Below are 25,371 nucleotides of genomic sequence, written 5' to 3' on the forward strand. Positions count from 1 at the left end.
GTGCTAATTTAGAGTGATGGTAAGAATGGGAGTAATAGCAATTTTGACAGCATGTCTTCACCCATATCGGTACTCCAACAACAATGAAATCAGTTTCTAGGCAGGCAAATTTTGTATGAAAAGCTAGCGACGTCCCACCCCACGTCGCAACCTAGCGTCACCGTGGTATGCTTGCGAATCTTTACATGGGGAGCGCTCTACGTGCTTTGTGTTGATATGCCGAGCGCCTTATCATCAATTATGTGGCTCGGCTGCTTGTTCTGAGCTTGTTCTTTATTGAAACGTGTGCTGTTCTTTATGTTGTACGCCTGATACCAAAGAATGTATGCCCTGTTCGCTTCACTTTGCTGAGTGCTTATAGAATCTTCGTTACAGAGCTATGAGCCATTTCATTTTTGCAACCAGGCTGTCTATCGCTAACCTCCCTAAAAATTGTGGCGGCATACAGAAAACGCCTTGCGGCAAAGCCAACTTGCTCGCAAATGCTCTGTAGCTCTCAATATTTATTTATTATTTATTTCACAATAGCCCCAAAGGCCCTCTAGGGAGAGCATTACACAGGATACAGGTTATGTAGATGAGGCAAAGAACAGTGTAGAAATGTAAATAGAACACAAATACTAAATTGGGGAAAAATTACAGTGAATCGACGTAAAAAGACAAAAGAAACCAAATAAAAATAGTTAACAGTACAGCAAATTTAAATGCAGAGCATTTGTAGAGCAAATGTAGAGCATTTGCAAATGTAGAGCATTTGCACAAATTATGACAACGTCACTGAGACTTTGTTTATTGGTGAAAAAAATTCACTTTACAAAGAAGAGAGTGAAACGTTATATATTAGGTATGCATGTTACTGCGCAGAGCGTCTGTAAATTTCGAGGAATTTATTTCCGTGACGTTGTGCGATGCCAGATTATGCCATTCGATTGCGGCGCAAGGTATAAATGACTGACGAAATGCGCGAGAATGACACATGATGCATTCGACTTTGCAAGAACGATCAGGAAGAGGACAAATGGCTGAAGGTTTACACATAAACTCGGTTTGAAGAGCTACGTCATAGTAAAGCTCATGGAATAGTGTTAAACGAGATATGTTACGACGAAGAGAGAAGGCTTCAAGCTCGGCGCGATGTTTTAATGCTGCTGCACTGGTTTGTCGTCAATATTCTGAAAACATGAAGCGTACAGCACGGTCCTGCAGGGATTCTAAGTCAGTTATTAGGTATGTGGGACGGCAATCCGATATGGCGGAAGCGTACTGTATTTTATGACGTATTAGTGTTGTACAATTGCGTGTTGACAATTTCCGTAAGTGCACAGGAGCAAGTTTGATGATATGTTTAAGGAAATGAAGCGAACTAATGTAGATATCTCGGAAAAAATTATACGGAAATTGGTCGCTTAGACGAGTTAATCATTACGAAGAGTTTCATTTACGGGTCATAATAAGTTCACAGTGAAGCTGTAAACGTTACAGAATTCTCGTCTGCTGTCAATACATGGGCATCTACGGAGGGAATGTGGTTACAGAACACAGCTGCAACTCTTGTTTTATGGAAACTATCCCAGGAACGAATTATACGAAAATTACCCGCTAAGATGACTCATACGTTAGGCCTAATTTCATTTGCTTTTCATGAATACTTAGTTCACAGTAAAGTTGTAAATATTGTTGAATTCCCGTCTGTTGCCAATACATGAGTTCTAGGGGAGGGAAACGGGTGGCCACATGTTTGTCCACTAGAATGAAACTCTAGTCCTTCCAAGTACCATTCCGCTAAGTAACTAGGAATAAGGCAAAATCGCAGATTACAAACAGACGTGTTTTGTTTTGTGCACTCTATTGGACTGCGCCCCGGTCAATGCCTATCGTCGCTCGCGTTGAGGCTCGGCTTAACCGCCACCTGCTTCTAAACGGCGCTCCGTCGCAGCTGCGCCGACAACAGCTGCGTTTTCAGAGCGGCGTCGTAAAAGCCTTTCCGTCGTATACTTCTGTTTATGTATTTCGTAGAGCGTGACGTAGTGCGCGCCTGGTATTTCTTGTTATTTCGCATAAATCACATACACATAATTTTATTTATAGTTACACTCCAGCAAAACTCTATACCAACATAATTTAGTACCAACAATAAAATAAAAAATAATGCGAACAATAAAAAAATTAACTGCCTATGTCGTAGTATGGTAACGATTTTCTGAAGTTTGACCCACATGCAGTGTACGCAGCGTTTTATTTATATTATTGGCATTACTTTCGTTAAAGATGAGTCGCGTGGTCGACAGACGCGATGGGCAACCAGAGCCGACAACGTGCGTTTTCCGAGAAGGGGTGGCTCAAGTGCGTATCCATGCATCTACTGCAGGTACGTAGCGTTGTTCCCACTTTCAAACAGACTCCTCGACGGCGGCTGTTCCTGCTTCTCTTATTAGTTACCATCGACGACACACCGAATAATAAGCTGCCAGCACGATAACGTGGAGCCGCCACGGTTGCTTAGCGGCTACGGTGTTGGGCTCGAGTTCGCGAGATCGAATCCCCGCCACGGCGGCCGCATTTCGATGGGGTCGAAAGGCGAGAACACCCGTGCACTTACATTTAGGTGCACGGTACAGAAGCCCTAGTGGTTCAAATTTCTGCAGTCGCCCACTATGGCGCGCCTCATAATCAGATCGCGGTTTTGGCACGTATAACTCCATAATTTAATTTTTAATTACAAAAGTGTCTGCTTGTGGGGGCATCTGTTTGGGGAGGGGGGTGGCAGAGGGCTGTCATAAAATTTGTCGCTAGCTTCTTGTGATTATTCTTTGCGAGAATTTTATGCAGCCGCATGCACTTCCTGCCCACGTATGTTTCTTTACCTTTAGCATCGAGTATGGGTTACTCGTGTGGCTACGGGATGTTTAAACTCACGAATATTAGCTATGCATCTGGAATGCGAGGAGTTGCAGCAATTTTATTATAACTTACTTCATTAATATCGTTATTTTACGGACGCTATCACAAATGTTTGCATCTACATACAAACGTTTCTTTTTTATTTTTTGCTTTACCAAGTTAACAGTAATGCCAGCAGCAACATTGGAGTGGTGTCACGCTTGCTTGAGAGCAGTTCTTTGTGGTCCAGCTCTTTCACAACACAGATATTTACATATTTTTTACCTATTTGCCCCATTTTCCCGTATACATTCATTAAGGAATCCTTCGTAAAACCGTAAATCCGCAATCCATACCTACTTTACGCTAATGCGCGTAATCTCCACGTAACACCAAGAATGGGCATTTTGTCTGCAGCCTAAACATTTTGCGTGGCTATGTCGTGTTAAAATGCCCGTTTGATGTCATTTCGATAAGAATAAACGAAGCACTGGGGATCGACTTCATTGTGACTATCATGGAGTTCGCAGGTGTGTCTGATTTGAACACGCCTGCTTTTGAGCAATCGCAAATTACGCAATATGGCGTGTACGTGCATTTCTAAACGCATATGCCTGCTGTCGCTATCGGAACCACCGCACGAGTATCTAATGGTGCCCGGAGCGGGGCACATGCATGGGACTAAGAACGGCAGCCTTTCAGTGGAGCGGAATGTCTAAATTTTGTCATTGCGGTGACATAATACATCGCGGTCCAGCAGCTTCCAAAGTGTGGACCGTCATCGCTCCACGGACTAGGATCAGTTGGTCTCAGCAAGTGCGACGGTCACTCTCCACGCAGCTCGTCTGTGGAGTGACAGCTCTCCGGAGCCCGACTGTCGAACGGCTTGGCCGGCACGGTCAGAACGACAGTCATGTTGTCGCGGAGCCAACGGCGCAGTGGAAGGTAGAAGGCCCTGCGGTTGTGTGGAGAAGTCGCTTGATTTGTAACATGTCCGATAAGACACGTGACACCGGTAGCGTTTCAAAATATTTTTTTTGCCCCAGGCGATGTCATGACATGGCGCCCCTGTCCACTATGGCCCAAAATCGAGGTACATCGCGCCAATGACTTTGTGAAAAAAACAAAACAAAATATTTTCAACCGCTCTAGAACTTTGCAAGCGCATTTGACGAAAAGCACAGGAAATGTGCCCAATCTCCTGAAAACTAAAAGGACCCCAAAGTGGGCATTTTTTTTTTAATAAGAAAATGTCTATGGAGTGATGCGTGGGCAAAGCTTGAAGAGAGTATCGATTGTTAGATGTCAGATTACAATTTTCCCTTTGATGAACCTTCTTCCACCTTCTGGACTTTCGCAAAACTAATTTCGTATATTCGATGTCCCTGTGCTTCTAGTTGTCAAATAATATGCCCTCATTCTGCGATCTGCTAGCCTCCTGGTTACCTCAGTTACTAGAGAAAGCCCACCAGAAAAAAAATTTGGGAGAAGCTTTTAAGCTTCACCTTTAACTATGGAATCCGATTCAAAGATCTCTGACTGCTTCTCAAGCTTCCCAGTAACTGCAGCTTATTTAATGGCAGTGTTTACCGGGAAACGCTGGAGGCGATCGCAATGCTCCAAGGCTAGCTTTCTGGTAGAAACGCGGCCTCTTTCGTGGGCCGCGTATGCGCGTAGGCGAGCGCCACCTGTATGGTGTTGCAATGAACCGGGCGCGCTGCTCTATGAATGATAGAAACGCTGGAAAAAGGGCTTGTGTTTGAGTTTCCGCTAAAGAGAAGTATTTTTTCTGGGACATTCAAATTAATATCCGACGCTATCATGTGTGTAGGCTGTGTGTAATTCGTACTTCAGGATTTTTCTGACGCAGTTTACTTTGACAAATTCAATTCGTTCGGTAACGTCCACGCGGTACACGGAGCGCCTGCGTGGATGGGTATGCATGGCTTGGAAACAGTTCTCGCTCACAAGATGGTCAACGCTGGCCGCTGGATTCGGGACATCAACGCCCGATTTTGTGCAAGATGGGGGTCCTTCAGGCTATCGCGTTAAAAGTTGGTCCAGGGTTGGATCCTCCTGACCAGGGTGAATTTATTTTCAACAGCGAAGCTTTCTTTCAGGCAAACGCATATGAATTTTCTTTTTACCTTTGCGCTACAATCAAGTGGAAGAAAATTCGCCATTTCAAAAGTCATATTTAGGTCAAAACACAATATTGCACCAAGAACATCACAGTCCTGTGCTGCACAAGCAGCTCTGTCATAACGCAAGCTGTAGGAGCGCCTGCGCAGGAGTTCCATTTTCGGCAGCACACACTAGAGGGTCTTCGCGTCTTTCGCGTCTCTTCGTTTCATTTTCGGGAGAGTGATCTGAACTTTCCGTCTGACATCGACGGAGATCTGTAGCTTGTGCTGCTCTCTGCACAGAAGTCTGCTGAGCCCGACGCTGCCAGGTTGCAGCCGCGTGTAGCTCTACGATTCGCTTCTTCAGCTCCGGTTCGTACCTTGTGAAGACGCGCCATGTCATGTGCCGAAGAGTAAACACAAGTGGCCAGAGTACTCGGCGCACATGTCACGTCCCCTGACCTGTGGCACGATACGGTGCTGTTGGTGATGACGATGATGATGTACTGACATCCCATCTCAAACGGGGTGACGACAAACAGCATGCTTTAATTGACCAGGTCCAGGTGGATGCAGCATGCAACTGCTACATGCAACTGTTACATGTCGGAACACCTAGTGGAATACAACGCAACTGCAATGCAGAGTTTGCACATATCAATGCTATGGGGAGCGCATCTCACATCACGTGACAAACAGCCCCGATGCGATGATAATAGTGATGGTGATGCTTTATTGCCATTCCTTTTCAAATGAGATGGTAACAGTCACCTTGCCTGACTGATTTAATCGGGTATGGTCTGTCTGTTTTTCATTCCAAAATTTTTATATACATCACCCTAATCTTCTTCCTCAAGTCTTTATTTACCTTGTAATGCTACCTACGCAAGTGCTACATGGCGCGCCACCTGGTGTAATAATATGCCACTGCAGTATAATGTGTGTCCATATCGACGCTACAAGGCGCGCATCTCACATCGCGTGACAAGTGGCACGATACGATGTTAATGATGATGATGATGATGCCGTCAATAGGTATTTCTTGCCATCCCCTTTCAAGCAGGGCGGTGACTGTCAAATAATAGCTTGATTTAATCCAGTATAGAATACATGTTGGTTTTTTTTTCACTCTAGCATTTTTGTATTCATCTCCTTAATCTTCTTTTTCTTCCTGGTACCTTTTCTATGGATTCTTGCCTTGCTGCAATAGTTTTGTCATAGTAGAGGCTTAACTGTGCTTCTTGCCGGTGAATTCGTCCGAGGCGATGACAGACAGCGCGCCATCACTTCCGTCGAGCACGCCTCTTCCCACTACGTCCTGCTGGGATATAGTGTAAGGCTTTCCACGTGGACATGGCGATGTCCGGTTCCTGTTTCTCCAACAGCGAGCCAATGGACCCAGACAACGACTAAACCATCGTGAAGGGCAAGCGACTGAAGGGAAAATAGCTCAAGACAACCAAAGACGTGAGTGAGCAGGGCCCCAACTCCGAGTTACAGGATTGCTTTTGTGCTTATCGACGTCTATAAGAATTTAAATTCTGTACACAGAGAGATCCTTAACGTCTACCTTGGTAATGTAGTTCCCAAAGGAATTAATGAAGTGCGTTTCAACAATAATAAAAACGTAGTCTCAGTGGAAGTAGCGACGCAAGCCGCCCTACAAAAATTGAAAACCATACGCAAACTAAGATACATAGAAGTACGGTCGTTCATCTTGCACAGTGGTTGCAATAGGCAGCTGTTACTTCCGATGTCATGATTGTCATCAGCAACGAAGAACCACGAAGGCTTCAACAGTCAAGCTTATCGATTTTCACCACTTCGGCCGCTCGACGAGCGTGAAGCTTCTTTTCGAGGAAGACACGCTACCTGATAATGTCAAGGTGGGCTACGTGAGTCACCCGCTGAGTCCTTATGTGCCCCGAGCACTGCACTGTCACAAGTACGTAAAGCTAGGCCGTGTCAGCGCTGTCTGCACAGGCCAGACGGCGTGCCTCCGCTGTGCCGGCGGCCATGACGTATTTTCATAGACAGTAAAAGAAATGAAGTGCTCTAATTGCGAGGGACACCACGAGGCTGATTCCAAGTATTGTCTTAAACAGAAAAAGGAGATAAAAATACCGAGCCAAATGAGCAAGATAAGTATATCCCACAAGGAGGCGGCAGCGTCAGTGCAACAGCGGAGGAGATGAACGCGTCATCGGCGTGGACAAAGTGTAGGTCAAAACCACAGCTCTCTGGCTCCGATTCCGCAGGTCCCGCAGAAGGTACTTGAGTCGGCATCAATAGATCTCTCTAAACCATTGCTTCAAACCATTGCTTCAAACCATTGCTTCAAACCATTGCTTCAAACCATTGCTTCAAGCCAGCTGCGCAAACCTGGAATCGAACGCAAGGCCCCGCTTTCTGCCGCGCACACCGGCTTTAGACTGTCAGCGCGAGCAAGGACTGTGTACTCAGATATCACCATCGGACTCTATCATCAAAGCTATGCTGCGACAAATAATGCACGCCCCGCAACTGCTTCTGTCACTGCTTCTGTTCCGCCATTGTCAGTGGCGCTAACAGTGGCAATAATTATGAAAGCTTGAGACAGTCTCCTAGCTACACTGCAGTAACTTCTACCTCAGCCCGCGAAGACAACTGTGCTGTGCGGTGAAGCGTACACGTACGCGTTGCAGAGAAACAGTATGTTGTGCTGTCCTGATCATATTCAGCATACGACCACCCTCCTTCGTCTTCACATCCTATCTCTTTTATTCCCCCAAACCTCTTCCCCAGCGTTGAGTATCAGGCTAGAGGCACTTCACTCAGGCCGGCCTCTGCCCCTTTCTGCCATTAAATACTCTCTCTCTCTCTCTTGTATTGATACCCACGCAACTGCTACATAGGACACGTTTATTAGCGGCGAGACTTTGGAGTGGCGCCCTCTCGCGAATGACGTCACGGCCAGGACCCCGCTCGCTCCGACTCACTCAGCTGCCTCGCCACGCTCGTTCCCTTCCTGTATTCTTGGGGTATGAGTTGCTCGAACCGTCCTTATCGAAGCATATGTCGGCTGCTTTCTGCTGCCATTCCTGAACCCCAGTTCCTTCTTCTGAAACGCGTCAGTCGGGAACATTTGCGGCTTGGATATCGCAAGCTATGTAGTGTTGAAGGGATTTGCTGGTATTGCAATGCACATATGCGCCGTGTCTGTCCATAAATTCTGCGTAAAAAGAATGTCTGTAAATTCAATATGCGAAGTTGTGTATGATGCTTCACTGAACACTTACCATTGCCTTTGTACTTAGCTAAGAGAGACATTGCATTTTAAATGGAAGGAAAATCTTGGTACTTGGCGTCAGCATGCTATCTGTGTTAGAAAGACACTGCCCAGCAAAGCTGTCATTATGATTCTTATTACTCTGGGGAGTTGTTCTAGTCAAATATGGCCACTTTAATAATGCGTAAAAGATAGAGCTAGACGCTCATTTCGTAGGAAAAATTTTCTGCTACTTTCGCCGCTTTCTGTAAAGGTCCCCAATAAAACGAATTACTCGTGGCGGCTAACACGACGGCGCGTCTTGTAAAGTATTTGCATAGTTAACTTACAGATACCCTAGTAGCAACCACCTGAAAGAAAAGTTTCGTGGTTAAGATCGAGAGCCAATCGATTGCGAGCGAATAAATGTTTCATGGTGGCCCTCAGGAGGGTTTATCGACAATATGCGACACCCATCATGCAACGGTAGCAACCGACTGTCGTTATGGCGAGGCACGCATTGTTCGCGAAACCCATCAGTTCACTACAACTTCGGATTAAAACCACGTGGATGTTTTTTGCAGCGCCAATTGTAATGCCTAAAGCATACTCGAGGTACTACAGCGCAGCTTAGGCTGCTTACGTTGTAAAAACAAATTATAGGAAGATAAATACGAGGTTTCCAGCACTTTTGGAGTTGTTTGCATTGCATACGTTGTCATGGGCCATGTTACGCCTGTAAAACAATAATAGACGCGACAGTGCACATTCTTGTCGCACACTGGTATACAATGGATTACATTTGGGACTACAAATATGGAAAGCCTCTGGAAGGAGGGTATCCATACGCGCTAACAATGATTGCTGCGATGTCTATCGTCCACGTCTTCGTCATCCGGTTGCATCTTCCATTATCCCTCCTGACGCCCACCAACGTATAAAATTAAAGATTCTCTGCCTGCAAGTGAGCTCTCCCCTCAAGATATATCTTAGCGGCGCCGTATTTGCAGATTTTTAGTTGACAAACTAACGGGTGTACGTCACTCAATGTCGGCGAACAATTGTTTTTTCCCTGCACAAGAATATTCAAATGAGGCATGCAGTAAAACCATAATGCCAAAACTGACGCTATGAGCACAAGACCGGGGTCGGACGACGCCACAGGCGTAATTTAAACAAAGCCACAAGTGGCTGGAATACTAAACTTAAAGTGTTACGCTAGGAAACGGCGGGTCTCATTGCAGCATGTCCCATGTTCAGTATACTGAATTGAACCGGGGACATGCTGCAATTACCACCCTGGTAAACAGGGAGCAGGGTGGTATTCCTTATTCCAAAAAGTATCGCCATTAGGTGACTGTCTCCGCAGAAGCTCTTTTGGCGTGCACACTTTCGACGCTAAACTTGTAAAGTAAATGATTTGCTTAGAGCCTAGTAACAGCACCAATTTCAATAATCTTCGTGTAAGTGTGCCCTCAAGAAGTGTTGTACACTTCCTTCGGCGCACATTAGTCTATGGCTCAGAAATCGAATAGCTCTGAATTTTTATGGAGGTACTGCCTCGAGTTTGGTTCCTTTTAAATAGCCTCGGGGAAGACTCATTGTTTTGAAAGCACCTACAAAATAGAAAGGAAACAATGCATGCATTCTCTGTTATTTCACTCCATCTTTATGGAGACAAGAGGCCACGGTTCTTATAATAAAGATCAACTCCAACGAAATTCTCAATCGTGCCGGAAGACCACTTTCGGATATAAACGAGACACCATGCAAAATATTGTGCTTGACATGCTACGGGAGCCGTCACTAAACATGAAGCAAAAATATATATTATCTGATGTCAAAACTCGAGTGAAGCGCTGTCATTAACTATCATCGGAAATAAAACGACCCCGGAATATCGAAAGCAGTGCAGCTCCACGATTTCGCGGCAGGTACGGCACGCTGGTAATGTTTGAGTTCATGATCTGTCTTGACAGATCAAACAAATAGTGGTCGGTCGCCCTAAAAGAGATTTGACTAACAGAATATCTTACGTGAGTCATTTCTACCCCTACCATTTTGGTTTTTGCTTACGAAATGGCTGTACAAATGAAATAACCACCAAAGGATGTTGACTCTGTTTCTACGGTAGAATCATATTTCGCTAAAGCACATCATTGCCTCATGTAGTTTGCCTACATGCAATCTCGCTACCAGAACCGACCGTGTCTGATAATACCATTGTAGCGTAGCACAGAAGTGCGGAGCGCGCGAGGTATCTGCACGGTTCAGAAAAACACCATAATGTTAGCCGGCATGTACAGTCAGAATCGTACTAAAGTACAGTGGTCACATGGCCAAGTTGGTCGCCATCTTTAGCGAAATAAAGCATAGGTGGACGCCACCATGCCCCGCGCATGGTCATGCCTCATGCTCTGTACATACGCCATAAAACAAACAGACCTGGGCCCGTTTTGACGAAAGCATTCTTATGTTATAACCGATCGTAAGAGCAGATGCTAGCCAATAGTTATGCCAGACATACCAGTAGAGAAAGCCATCGGCCAATGGGGGAAACATCATACACGTAAAACTTCGCGAATTGAGTCCCTTGATCCTGCATCTACATAGAGGTAGACGCTGGGTTCCACTCCAGGCAAGTCCGATTTCTACAATGAACAAGTGTGACTCTTGTGGTATGTACTTTTAGCGCCACCGTTTTATCGGAATGTTGGCACAGAAATGCGAACAATTTAGCGCAGGTGGTCATCTGACGGCGCTTTTTCCGTACAAATTGCACCGAAGAATTCTCAAACTGTGCTACAATTGTCTAGCGATGCTTTTACACCAGCAGGTAGCTGCATGCAGCCACTGATTGCAATGACAGGTGCAGGAGCATTAGCTCAGCAGGGCGTCAGGAGACGTTGCCACCCCTGCTTCCGTTCGCGACTCTGCCGCGGTAATCCGCTCGATAGCTAAAATTAAAACGCTCAGAAACCAACGCGAGCTCACTAGCGCCTGCGGCAGGCAACTCACCACAGGTCCATGAAGAGCAAGGTAATCCATAAGAGGGCGCACGATCCGCAGCAGAATGCGGTGAGCATGCCGATCACCAGGGGCGCCTGTATCACCATCTCGACACCCTTGACGACCGCGATGACGATTATGATGGTGTCGCACAGGTACTGGGTGAGCATGGACAGCAGCTGGAAGACGTCCCGCCGGTGCTCCTCAGAGATGAGCCACATCACCACGGGCTGCAAAACGAGGCGGTGCACTGGTTGGTTCACTCGAAAAACACCCGAAACCGCCCTGCAGCTTGAAATTATACTGTCTGGATCCCGAACACGCTGGGTTTTTTAACCAGGACTAAAGGATAAGCATATGCGAGTGTTTTTTTCTTTCTTATTATGTTATCATCAGAATCAAATGGTCGCGGTCAAGAGTGGAACCAACGACATTTTCCTCAGGAGCAGAGCGCTACGACCCATGACTAAGCGGGAGTTAAGATCATTCGGCACTCACGCTCTCCCCACAAGCTCTCCTTGGCGTCGAAGTATGCATTTGGTGTTTGATAACTGTGTCTGCTGAAAGTGTTCTTCGACCTACTTTACAGAAACGCGTACAGATAAAATGGGTGAAGCACTGGCGGCGACATCAAAGTATCAACTGATAGACAATGGACTCGTATATTTATTTTCAGTATAGACTGCAAGAAACATTCGCTCATTAGCTAAATAGGCGTCATGCCACGCGTACAGACACACAAAGAAGACACACTGCAAGAATTTGGTTTCGCAACGCTGGCGTGGTGTGTAGTGCCGACAGCGGTAAACACGTGTACTGTGTCTAAGGGCGAACGTTTTATGGCGCCACTTCGTTCATTTGAGCTTCTTAAGATTTTTTTTTTTTAGGAAGAGCCGCAGTTCACCCCCTCCTTCCTAACTTAGGATGCACGTCAACCATAATGTACTCTCAATTTTGCCAAATTTCAATGCTGTGGCTTATACATTTATCTCAATCCAGTTGTTTAATTTCCGCGCCATAATTCAACAACACACTTTCAACTTTGCCTACATATCACGCATAACTTCCTCGCTATTTCCGCAAAATATAGCCAACTTTACTGGTTTAGATAACCGAAGTCTTCATGGGCACATCATATAATCCATAGATGCAGCGTAAAAATTGAACTTTCAGTTAATATTTTCTAAAGTGAGAATGAAGCCATGAACGTTAAACTTGCCCCATACATCAGCCGTAAGCTTTCTCCCATTTCTAGCGAGAATGAACTTGGCGCCCCGTGCTGTTCTCTTGGGACGCTGGGAAACGTTGACGATATTGCATGTTTACTAACGCTCTCAAACAACCTTTTAAGGGATTTCTTCTATTTGCTTTAATTCATGCACACAAATTAGCCCGCTGAATTAGCTGAATTATGTATGAATAGTAGAACACACTTCTAACGCTTGGGAGGGCTTGCTTACGTAAATTATTGCAAGGAGTCTAATTTAACCACATACTTTATATTTCTCTTACGGATTACCTATAACTTCGCTCCTAAGTCCATGAAATATGAACATGGTGGCTCGCCAAGTTCACTGAGGGCACCATGGGCGCCTTGTATAACGCATGAAAATAAGTAACGACGTTTTAGCAAATATTTTCAGAGCTAAATGTCCCGTAACAATAATGTTTTATCAAACGTTACATATAACAAGCACCAAATTTTCTTAAATTATGAACTCATTGTCAAATGAATTTCTCTCAGGGCATTGGAAAATGCGGCGTATAACGGCCATCTACCTTTCGAACACCTTCCATTAAATTTTTCACAAAGACTAATTTATCCAACTGATCCAACTTCCCATTCTTCTTGGCCGTAATTTATTTGCAATTTTCACGAAAAATTTTTTGCGGGCCGACAGAGTGCCCAGAGTAACGAGCCATATAGTGGACTGTGGTACAAAGGTTATAAATTGAGATAAGGGGCCTAAGAAAGGCTGGCCAACCGTCTAGAATGTGCCACTTCAGAAAAACACCATAATGTTAGCTGACATGTACAGTCACAATCGTACTAAAGTACAGTGGTCACATGGCCAATTTGGTCGCCATCTTTAGCGAAATAAAGCATAGGTGGACGCCACAATGACACCTCGCATGGTCATGCCTCATGCTCTGTACATACGCCATAAAACAAACAGCTTTCGCGAACATTTTCGTACAAATTGCCTGCAAGTACGTGGAATTGATAAGGGCCTATTGATAGGGGCTTCGGTAGTAGCGACGGGCGGTGTGTACAAAGGGCAGGGACGTAATCAACACCAGCTTATGACTCGCGCTTACTGGGAATTCCTCGTTCAAGGGGAACAATTGAAAGCCCCTATCCCAATCACGAAAGAAGTTCCACGGGTTACCCAGTCTTTTCAGAAAGGGATAAAGGCACGCTGCTTCCTTCAGTGTAGCGCGCGTTCGGCCCCGGACATCTAAGGGCATCACAGACCTGTTATTGCTCTATTTCGTGCGGCTAGGAGCCGCTTGTCCCTCTAAGAAGGTTGTAAGGTGCTGGGAATCCCACATCTATTTAATAGGCTAGAGTCTCGTTCGTTATCGGGCTTAACCAGAGAAATGGCTCCACCAACTAAGAACGGCCATGCACCACCATCCGCCGAATCAAAAAAGAGCTCTCAATCTGTCAATCCTCCCAGTGTCCGGGCTGGGTAAGTTTTCCCGTGTTTTTGTTTAGGGAAAATTACTACGTGCCTCCTGGAAGGTTTGAGCTTACGCTCAAAACGAGGAGGAGGAGGAATAAACTTTTATTGTAGAACCAGCACTTTATGATGGCCGGGCCTAAGCCTCCCACGAAGGGACGTCGAGGGCTTGCCTACTTAGTAATTATATCTTGCAAGAATCCTAAATAAACCAGACATGTAAGACTTTCCCCACAAATTTCCCCGGAAGTTGCCTCCATATTTACTAAAAGCGAAGTTAATATCTCGTACGGTTACTATGGGACACTGGGAAACATAGCGTATGACAGCCGACGGACGCTTTGAACCACTTGGTGAAGAATGTTGTTTTTCCCGAATGGTATAATTTATTCAAATGCTTTGATATAAACCACTCATTAGGCGTTATGTTCATCTTATTCAGACCAAAGTTGATATTGGCGGTACTTAAAATACTCTTAGAAAAGATAAAATATTGCGTCGTTCGTAAACCACCCTTACAACGCACCGGAGTGCTTAAATGCGTAATTTAGAGCAAACTGTGTACTATACCACTTGTGTTCTCTGAACGCAGGCTTGAGATCAGCACGATACCACCGCGCAAGCTCTCTGTCACGTGGCTTTTTTCATATTTCGCGGGCTTCTCTGCAACCCGGGAAAAAGGACTACGCGAGACGTATCGTAAAGGAAACAACTCGAACGGTGGTTTCTGAACTTGCGCTACAAATATGCGTATCATACTTTGGGTCCTCAGCCAATAAGTAAAAAGTTGGATAATTAATCTTAATTAATCCTAATTAGTGAGTTATGGGGAAAACAAAGAATTATCTGAGTTACTATTGCTTATTGCGAATAGTATGCGTTCACTTCAATTCGTTTCCGACGCGCGTTTCACATTTAGATTCTTGGCTCAAATTACGTGGGACACCCTGCATAGATGATTTTGTACAAAAACCGTAATCAATATATACAATTTAAACTTTTAATACACGTCAACCATAGCATTATCCCCGTTCTCCTCTAACGCAACATTGGTTCCACTTTTGGTTCTCTCATGAAAGCCGGTAAGCTTTGCAAGCTTTGCTTATAACGCTTCTAATCAGGCAAGAAACGAGCGTTCACCAATTTTTACTGAGCCCCTAATTAACCAATACCCTCTAAAGCTTTCCTGCATACCATAACATGGCCCACAAATTTTCTTAGTATTGGCTCCGTGAATAAGTTTCATCTCCCAGAACACCGTGAAAAGCAGCATGTAGCGTTTCCCACCGCTTCTAGTCGCCCTAACAGCTTCGGTGTAAAATTTTAGGCGTTAAGTATAAGCCACAAGCGAAGTCTCTAAATTCTGCATCACAAATGTGGCCCAAAAGACACCGTACTGTTTCTTTCCAATATTTAGAAGACTGAATAACGAACGCTCGCTACAATAACTTTACTACTTTTCAGGACACTAATGGCTGTAAAGAAAGTGCGTCAAACAGATATCGTTCTTTCTCTAAACAAGGAAAGCTTGCTTATGCTGTATTAGGATAACGAACGCTCATTAAGGGCTTCTTATTCATAAAAAGAAAAGGATTCAGTGGCCATTTAGCGATGCGTGCAAGAGAGCTGCATCAGCACTGTGTCTCATCTCTTGAAAATCCCAAGTTCGTGATTTTTACCGCTTTCACCACATTGCAAAGTGTTGTGCATGAGCTCACTCGACACCCGTCCTGTCTCTTCGGGGAAATAATTGCAATTGGCAGTGACCCAGAGAAGAACACCTTCTCCTCTGGACCAACGTCTGTTGCACTGCTATATAAATATATACCGGGGGTCCCAGTTAACTTGAACTAGGATTAAAAAACAAACCCAAGAGCTCTAGAGAAATAGTGGCGACTGCATGATCCTACCATAGTCGTGTGTACTTACAGCCAGTATTTTTTGCATCACGAAGTATTAATTAATTGATTTTAATTAGTGTACCTTTTATGTATTCCTTTAATCGCAAACATATCAACTACAAGATTATAGCGCACCTCAAATAACCTCCGAATCAAGCATATCTTTCGTGCGTTGCTTTTTCCGAGAAAAAACAAAAGCGCAAGATACGTCCAAAATACGAAATAAATATGGAACAGCGGTGGCAGCTCGATCCTTATTTCGTATTTTCGGTGTTTATTGCGCTCGACAGCTAGATACAAGGCTTATCGCTATGTGATGGTCGCCGCATCGTGAGAAAACGCTGATGACGTATTGATAAGCGTAGCAGAGCGGTAGTGGAGGATGGGGTTATTTCGAAGCCTGGAAACCGTGAGGGTGCACTTGGCACCGTATTTTGGCGCGCTAATGTTGTTCTGTAGGTAGGGGTGCCCAGAACGTATGTTCCTTTTGTTATCTTTAGCAATAGAAACATACCTAGCGCAGGCTATGTACATCTGATGCGTTTTGGCGGTTCTGTATGGACCGCATATGCTGTTGGCGATTACGTAAATCATTTTTGTTTGACGTGCCAATGCACAAATAATAGCGGAAGACCTCAACGGTACCACGCCAGTGACCTACTCTTGCAGAAGACAGTCATGCCCTTCACGAATGATCAGAAGGCTAAAATGATCCTGGCTCTGGGGGCGGCACACGGCGACAAGAGGAAGTCAGCCAAGCTATTTCGGATGTCGCATTGTGGAGGACGCCCCAGTTCGTCAACAATACTTAGAACGTACGAAGTCCCTTGTGAGGCGGGTAGCTTCACAAGAAAGCGACACAGGACTGCGACGGTAGTTTAAGAAGCGGAAACGGATGTCTTGGCTTTATTTGATGCTAACCCTAGCGGTAGTTTGCGCGACGCCAATGCGCAGGCCGGAAGCTCAAGGTCATCAGGTAGGAGAGAGACAGAAAAAACAAGGATAGGAAAGGCAGTGAGGTCAACCAGAAGAGCATCCGGTTTGCTACATTAGTGTGTAAAATTTTAATAAAAGGTCATAGGCACCCTTACCATGTACTTCTTCATCAAAAACTTGAAGACCGAGATTTTGAAAAGAGACTTCACTTTGTCAATTGCATTTTTACGAAATGTGAACAGGAACCGGACTTTCTCACTCACCTGCTTTGGACGGATGAGGCTAATTTCCTTAGAAACACACACGTTAATCTTCACAACGCGCCGTACTGGAGTGATAGTAATCCCCAAGTGGCTGGCACAAGCACGACAGCGACAACAGTGGTCGTTTAATGTGTAGTGCGGTATTTTTCATGGTAACATCATCGGACCCATATTTTTTGACAACACACTAACGACCGGGCCCACATGGGCAGTGACGTGTCGGAACGCGGGAACGTGAACCACAACGAGACGGCCAACTCGGCCGCGCGAGGATTAACCAACCGCGCAGCTGCAAGCACGGCCGACTCGGAGTGTTGGTCGCGGTGCAGTGCCAAGGACAAGATGACCACCTTCAACGAAATAGTAAAGTGGTACAGACTTAGCAGACAGACTATGCCGCCACCTCACCCGGGGCTTACCCGGAAGGAGGCAGTGTTATACAGGCAATTACAGGCTCACCCCGGTGCTAGCTAAACACGTGTGTCCGAGCGTGTACGCGAGTGACGTGTGTAGACTGTGCGCTAAGGAGAGAGCCACCGCGGCTCACATCCTTTGGGACTGTAGTATAAATCCACGAGAAGCCAGCGAGAAAACGACGATCCCGCCGCAGCTAGAGGCTGCAACGAGGAGATATGACCAAGATACACAACTCAAGGCCGTCCAGCAGGTCTCGGCAGCTCTAGAGAGGCAGCGACCTCGCGAAACCGAGGAGAAGGGGGGCAGCACCCCGAGGAAGGGGGCGGCGGCCCTCTCGGATCCGCGGAAGTAGCGAGGAACCAAGACCTCGAGGAGCACAATGCACGAGATTGACGTAGTGGCCGCGTCGCGGTAAAAGCTTGTCCTGCCTGCGTGGAGGGAGCCTCACCGACTCTGCAGGCATTTTCTCTAAAATTGTTCTCTCTCTCTCTCTCTCTCACTTACGACGCAACCCTACGTCAACGACATCCTCGGGGGCCCAGTGAACGACGTCTGTGGCCAGGTTCCACTTATACACCTTCGGAACATCTGGTTTGAACACCATGGTGCTCCTGTGCATAGTAGTATTCAGTCTCGAGCGTGCCTCGACAAGCTTTTTTCTGGACAGTGCGTTGGCCGGCACGGACCAGTACTCTGGCCTGCAAGGTCGCCGGACATGACACCGCTGGACTTCTTATTGTGGGGCTACGTGAAAGATCGCCTGCATAGCAGCGAAACTACCACACCAGATGCCCTAAAAGCAAGAATAGACAGAGCCTGCCACAATATTCCGACGTCGTTGGTGAAAGCTGCAACAGCACAAGTGATGGAAAGAAGCGAGTACTCTATTTTACTTCAGACAGTGGCCTGCTTCAGCACCTGCTATTAAGGGCAGTGGAAAATAACCGCTCTAAACTGATATAAAACGTGACTGCTTAACGGACATTCATGATATCTCCACATCCTTACGTAAAAAAGCTTCCGACAAAGATAGAAATAGGTAAAAAAAACTTCTTTGTTTTGCCTCTTTTCCGAAGCTCAAGAGACAGAAAGGGTAAATGGCTGAACCAGTTTTACCTTTATATGTTTCTTTGTGGGCGACTGATACGCCTTACGTGCTTTTGATTTATTCTTTATATAAATAAACTCCTGAGTAGCTCTTTCTTGTTCATCCGAGAGTTTCCTTTCTTTATTTTTTCGTGCTCTTTTTCACCCTGCTTTTTAAAACATTGGCTTAATTTCTTTTGTAGCTTTGGTTTATTACACGTGAAGGTTAAAGCTATCCCGAGTGCCTCATGATCGAGCACAACATTCTTGCGTCCGCAGATGCTGACGCTTATCGTACCACGCTAGTTAGGTCACGAAACCTCTCGAGCCATCCTACATAATGAAGCCTTACACGATGTGTGGATAAACGAATCCAGCAGTATATCTTTCAAAGCTTGCTAGGAGGCGTTTGAGAAGAGGCGCGCGAGCGCACATCTATTCCTTATATCGCGTATTTCACGGGCTTTTGTTTCATCTTGGGAAAAACAACCAGGCACACTTCAGCACGAAATAAATTCTTGATTCGGAGGTTACTTAAGGTGCCCTACAACTTTGTGATTGACCTGTTTGCAGTTCAAGCAATAATTAAGAAGATTCATTAATTAAAAGCAATTGAGTATTTAATACTTTGAGATGAAAAAGTACTGGCTGTAAATACGCACGACTGCCGCTACTATGCAGTCGGTACGATTTCTCTAGCGCTCTTGGGATTTGTAAAGTATTGCTCCAAGTTAGCTGGGACAGCCGGTATACATACATACATACATACATACATACATACATACATACATACATACATACATACATACATACATACATACATACATACATACATACATACATACATACATACATACATACATACATAATACATACACACATAATACATACATACATACATACATACATACATACATACATACATACATACATACATACGCACGCGCTCTTAGCTCTCCCGTCTCTTTTCTACGCCTACGCGTGACCTGCTTTTCACACTTCATTCGCATCCACTTTTCTCCCATTGACACACCTAATGCTAACGCTACAAAATGTTTCTACAATAGAATTGTACGACAGATCATGTGCCAACCACTCGTGAGGCTGCCAATACTATGGGCGAAGGCGTATTCTCTATGGCATACAGTATTTACCAAGAAAAATCTAATTGAATTTGGCCCCGGGGTCGTAGAAGTTATGCTACAGTTCGATAAGTGCAAATTTCTGCCAAGGCTAATGCTGGATATAATAATAACTAACGTGGATATCCAATGGCATAAATCACCTAATATCGAAAAGCTTTGTGAATGTGGCCCCAGAAGCGCCTAAGCATTTTCGGTCACTAATAAAATGCTTACTTCGGTGTGTATGCCTTTCGAACACCAATTTGTGTATTATTGTGCAATATATGACGAGTTGGACAACGCCGTCTTCCTCGTCGTTTTCGCTGCAGCGATGTCTCTTTCATTTCGGCTCCGCTAGTCTCGCGGCAATATTTCGGTGTCTATAGATACCTTGGTCTTGACCTTGTATTCGTACTTGTAGTTGCAGAGGTAGCAACGCGTCACGCCATTTTGTAGAATGCGTTTCTCGAGGCATGACTTGTGCGAGGTGGATATCGTACCTGGGGAAAGAAAGGCAAAGTTATGTTGTCGTGTTTCATTGCACTGTCTGTATGGTTATTGAGCTTTATGTTTCTATCTCTGGGAGTTGAAACTCCGGCAAAGAGTATACTCAACACCCTTGCCAAACCCTTTGCTAAAACAGCACCGTTTGTGAAATAACATTCGACTTGCGTGCATTCAATTCTTGGTGAACGATGGCCTAAACTTGGGGCGCCATAACGTAAATCTATTACAAACTTTCTATACCATTTCTTCAGCCAGTTCTCCACGATTCGTGAAACATTTCGCACGACCCCTCACCTCCTGTCTTCCACGCGACATTGGCAAAACAGCAATTCTCCCCATCGGCTGTGTACACATCGATTTGGCATCATTATATCGAAGAAAAGCGAAACAATGTTCCATGGTTTTACACCTTGCTAACAACTAACACTTTCTCGATGGGTCAAGAAGCTTTCGGGTAGCGCCCACTTCACATGTCTGTCATGCGATGTGACAAACGCCCTTTAACTCTTCAAGTTAAATTGACTTATACGCCTTAACGATGCACTAGTAATGATTTTTTTTCACCGAGTATCCGTACACTGCTTCGTTCGCAAAGAAAGAATAGAAATTTCCACAACTGATCGCACTGGCACTGGCTACTCGAAGCTGCGCAGGATAATAGATTTATTTGCTCACAATAAACTTTTTCTGTAGCAATATAACGTTTTCGAGCCTTTCGACAAATGTAGATCACTCTGCCAACGCTTCTGCGCTGAGGATTCGTTTGAGCGGCATTTTAGAGCGCAGCTCATAGACGCCCATTCCTGTGGATAGCATCAGCATCGCCGTCGGTTTAGGCGTGAGCGAGCGAACGAGCATAACAGCGAAGGATGAAAGAGCGAACGCGGGAAGAAATATGAAGGACGCGATCCGCGAATGGCGGAGACCAATGCAAGCAGCCCCTTCAGTGACGTGCGCGGTGGAAACTGGTGCCATGCGGACCCAACCGATTGCTCGAGGCGTACTCGAATCTGGCCTCAGCCGGACTGCTCGTTTCGTACAATCGTCTGCTCGCGTCAGCTCTCGCTCGCGCTTGTCGGGTTTGCTTCGTTTGTTATCATTCGCGCTTGTTTCGGTTGTGATGGTTTCAGATTCTTTCTTACAATGATGAGTCAAAACCGAGACGTCCTCACGAAAGCTTTTCTTTTTTGGAGAAAATGGGCTATATCCGATTCTGTACGACCAGACAGACCCTGAATACAAAGACGCAGAGGCGACACCCAGTACCTCATTCTCTTTGACTTTGGAACGGGGTGACGCCGCAAAGAAAGAGAGCACACCAACATGATAATGAACAGTGGCAACGACGTCATTATCTTCATAAGACATGACTCGCGTTAAGAACGAAGGATGAAGAAAGTAAACACACCGCGTACCCGTCAGCAGACGAAGGAAAAAGCATGCGACATCTCGCATCTACAGAAAGGAGGCGAAATTTTCGTTCTGTCAGCTGAATTCCACAGTGGCTCACCGCCAGTTGGTGAGGCCGCTCCGCCACAGCTGCGTTTTAACGCCGGCAACGTGCCGCGCGCGCTTTACCGCTAGTGTGTATGGGGATTTCTGCGGCGACAATCGCTTCGAGATAGCGCCACAGTAGCACGCGTTGTCTGTTCACCGATGGGGCCATCTATAAGCCATGCGCCGAGCACGTCAAAACAAAGCGCTGCATGAGCGGGGGTATGTCTGCGGCGGCTTTTTTTAATCGCGCCCACGCGTCAGCCATGCGTTGGCTCTTGTGATCTCCCGCTAAGCGAGACAATACGTTGCACGACACTTCGTTCATTTGCAACGTGCTGCACGAGATAGATTGTCCGCACAAGCTAATATATCGCGAAAAGAAAACACGTATGGAGCTGCGCTTATATTCGCATTATGGAGTATCGTAATGGTCCTTGAGTTTTTTTACAGCAACGGTGTCTGTGGCTAGAAGCTGAGATATTATGGTGCCCCCGGGAAAAACTGTCCCCTAAAAACTGTCCCGTGAAATTGAGAGTGAAAAAGCCGACAACAAAGGGAAACGTATATCGACACTCGCATCACAGGTTCATTTGAACTTGACTTGACTTTTGACTTGAACGGCGCTCCGTCGCAGCTGTGTCTCGGTGAAGGTATGACGTAATGTGTGATGTAGTGTGCGCCTGAGAAAGCGACCAAGGGGAACTTTTGGTACTGTTTTCCTCCACCACTGCTATGGAAAGACCACGCGTGATCCGTACGCCTGAAGAACAGCGTATCCACGAGGAGCGACAGCGAGAGGAGAAACAGGAGAGAGAACGTCGACCTCGTGCCAACCCGGCGGGCCGTGAAGAAGAGCGTGCTCGTGATGTGCTACATAAGCGACGAGCAAGACCTGACGATGCGACACCGAGAATGCCGCAAAGAGACATCGACGCTACGAGAGCATGGTGCCATGATTCCACGGCGCCTACACCAGGTTACAAAGAGTCTTTCTCGATCGCAACATTGGATCAAGCTGCCCAGTACGGGATCACCTAAGGTTCGACAACCACCTCTCGGAAATCAAGGATAACGGTCTGAAGAGCGACGGCAGAAGGTGGTGGATGTCCTGACGCCGTGCATTCCACGGCGAGAACGTTGGGGAGTTTCGAATCGGTGGCACGTGTAAGGAAGCGCTGATAAAGGGTAACGTGCCTCGTTCCAGTACGATGTGTGTACAGAGGTTCTGCTAAAGGACTAGGTTGCACGTTTCTCGACGACGAACGGTTACGTGTACCCGCATGTGCGACGCATCTTCCGAAACTCCACTCCGATCGTATTCGCTTCGCCGGTCATCCACCTTCGCAGAGTGGAATGGCTCATGAATTTTTTTTACCTTTCCACTGCACGCCGCCACGATTTTCGACCAGCCATCGCAACCTAAATGAGGGGAAGCGGGTGAATAATCTCACCAGGTTATCAACTTTCAGTCCACTAGTTCCGCCCCATCGAAACCCTCTCCACTTCTGCGTGCTCCTTGCCTATTGTCAGTCACTTGATCAAAAAAAATATTTTAGGGTAGGGAATGCGATAAGCTTTGTAAGCAGCCAAAAGTGACTTCTTACATGTAAGGAGAGTGTTTGATTGGGCGGTGCAATCCCGCTGCGGGTCACTGCGCGATCCTTATGTCAGTGGTTACCTAAATAGGACGCCAGGAGATTGCAATAAAAACAAACGGGAAAAGCCTTAAGGTATAATTATTTTGCACTGTGCTGTATTGTATTCTACGGAGTAACGTACATTGTCGGACTTTGTCACCTCAAAACCATCGTAGTAAATACTCAGTGAGAAGAGAGGTCATTGTCAGAGACGTTTTTTTCTGAATAATATGCTTTTGACCGTCGTTGTCACAAGAACGAATACATAACGTTCAGATGTACGTGATGTGCATTCAGATGTAGTATTTTTTTCAAATACTGATTCAATATAGAAACTACCCACAAAATGAAGGAAATACACCATTGTATGGTTTTTTTTTAAATACTATTACTTTTTTTCGCACTCCGATGACCGACTTCGAACTACTCTCTACGCATCCGCAAAAACTTTGGAATGCCTTCATGCAAGGGTGATGCATCTGTAGCAAATTCCACACTTTTAGCACCCTGAAGCAGTTCAAATTTGTGATAAGGGTGCCCTGAAGGTACTTTGCAAATAAATACCCCCACTGCCAAAAACTGCAAAAAAAAAGCATGCAGGAAGGATATTTTAATAGCCAATGCATTCGCAAGAGTACAAGAGTGCAATTTGACTTAGTGTATGATATTAGCGGCACTTGCTCACAGTGTCTACATGGAAAAGCACTAGCCATTTTAGAGCATGTACATAAAGAGCCACGCAACGCGGCACACCTATACATTTGCACATAATCGTGCCCTACTCACGCTGTGAGAAAACAACGTGTCACAGAGCATATTGTGCTAGCTGGATGCATAATGCTCAGAAAGCTTAGGTCGAGCTTTGAAGTCGCAGTTAGTATGTTGAGGACTGCCACCCGTGTTCCCTCGCTTTGCTTCGTGAAATAAATTTCCCGTTTCCTTCTACCTTGCAACAATACGGCTCAGAACGAAGGGCCATTAGACTTAATTTTGCTAGCATCGTCCTAGGAATTGCATGTAGTAGGTATACTCCCATTTCCACGAGGCAGCACGTTGGTCCTGCCTACCTGTAAAAGTCGAGTGCACGTCCTGCCATGCACGCACGTCACGTCTTCAGTACAAGTCTTGATTACGTATGCGTTCCACTCGTTACGTTTTGAAGCACGTGCAGTGTGCGCGTAGGTATAAAGCTCAGGACCCGACCGTAAGAGTTGCGTTTTTTTGCGTCGAGTTTCAGAATGCTCGTTGCCTACCTTCGCAGTTGCAAGGCGTCACCAGCGGCTCGCTGCTGCTGTCCCCGGCGCAGAAGCGGCAAAAGCCGTCTCCGTGCTCGTCAGGTGCGGCGGGTACGATAGCGGCAGCCATACTTTCGTCCTTCTTCTTTTCGATCCAAAAACGTTTGTGACCCAGGATAATGGCACATACCCACTGCGGGAGATTGGCCAAGCATGTAGAGTGGCATTCGCGAAATTTACGATAGGTTGTCTTTAAAAATAATAATGGTGTATTCGGGTGGTCGCGTTCGAGCCCTCTATGGCGGCGTGCTTTAAGGTTGGCGGGTTGAAGTCGAGCTCCAGTTTAGAGGCACTCGACGTCACCTTGGATACGTTCGAGCTGAGTGAACCTGCGAGTGCGACGAATATTTGGCGAATTGCGGTCACGTGGCTGCTACAAGTATCGCGGTTGGTCGGGCGTTAGTCGCCGCGGCTGTGGCCATGGCTGTGTGCGGTGTTTAGACAGGTCGTTTCTTTACAATTTTGTTTTAAAGCAAAGCTTTACTTGCGTTTTCTCCCAACTTTGCAGGCGCTACCGCTTCTGTGGTGGTCTTGCCGCGCGTTCCGCTGGGTTTCTTGCAAGACCACCAGATGGCGCTCGCTTCCGCGCATGCCGACGTTTTGAAGTTAGGGAACCTCGCAGTAAAATTGAGTATGAAGAGCGACGGAGGAATATGGAAGAAAGTTAATGGGCTGGGAGAGTGTTGAGGTATCTGTACAGGAAAAACATTGATTCACAGTGGAGGAAAAGAACTACGAAGCTTACCAGCAAGTATGCGGCCCGTA

At 45.9% G+C, this 25,371-nt stretch overlaps 1 protein-coding gene across 1 annotated transcript; it reads right to left on the reverse strand.

Annotated features, from left to right (window-relative positions):
• Nucleotides 1–3,433: 3,433 nt before the first annotated feature.
• LOC126534851 (uncharacterized) lies at nucleotides 3,434–24,681 on the reverse strand. The gene is made up of 4 exons (XM_050182075.3): nucleotides 24,565–24,681; nucleotides 20,061–20,170; nucleotides 11,269–11,489; nucleotides 3,434–3,835 (listed from the first exon to the last, which is right to left on the reverse strand). Exons 1-4 carry the CDS (start codon nucleotides 24,674–24,676, stop codon nucleotides 3,706–3,708), a joined length of 573 nt encoding a protein of 190 aa, XP_050038032.1. The 5' UTR covers nucleotides 24,677–24,681; the 3' UTR covers nucleotides 3,434–3,705.
• Nucleotides 24,682–25,371: the final 690 nt, after the last annotated feature.

This window comes from Dermacentor andersoni, chromosome 7, assembly GCF_023375885.2.
Source record: "Dermacentor andersoni chromosome 7, qqDerAnde1_hic_scaffold, whole genome shotgun sequence".
NCBI lineage: Eukaryota > Metazoa > Arthropoda > Arachnida > Ixodida > Ixodidae > Dermacentor > Dermacentor andersoni.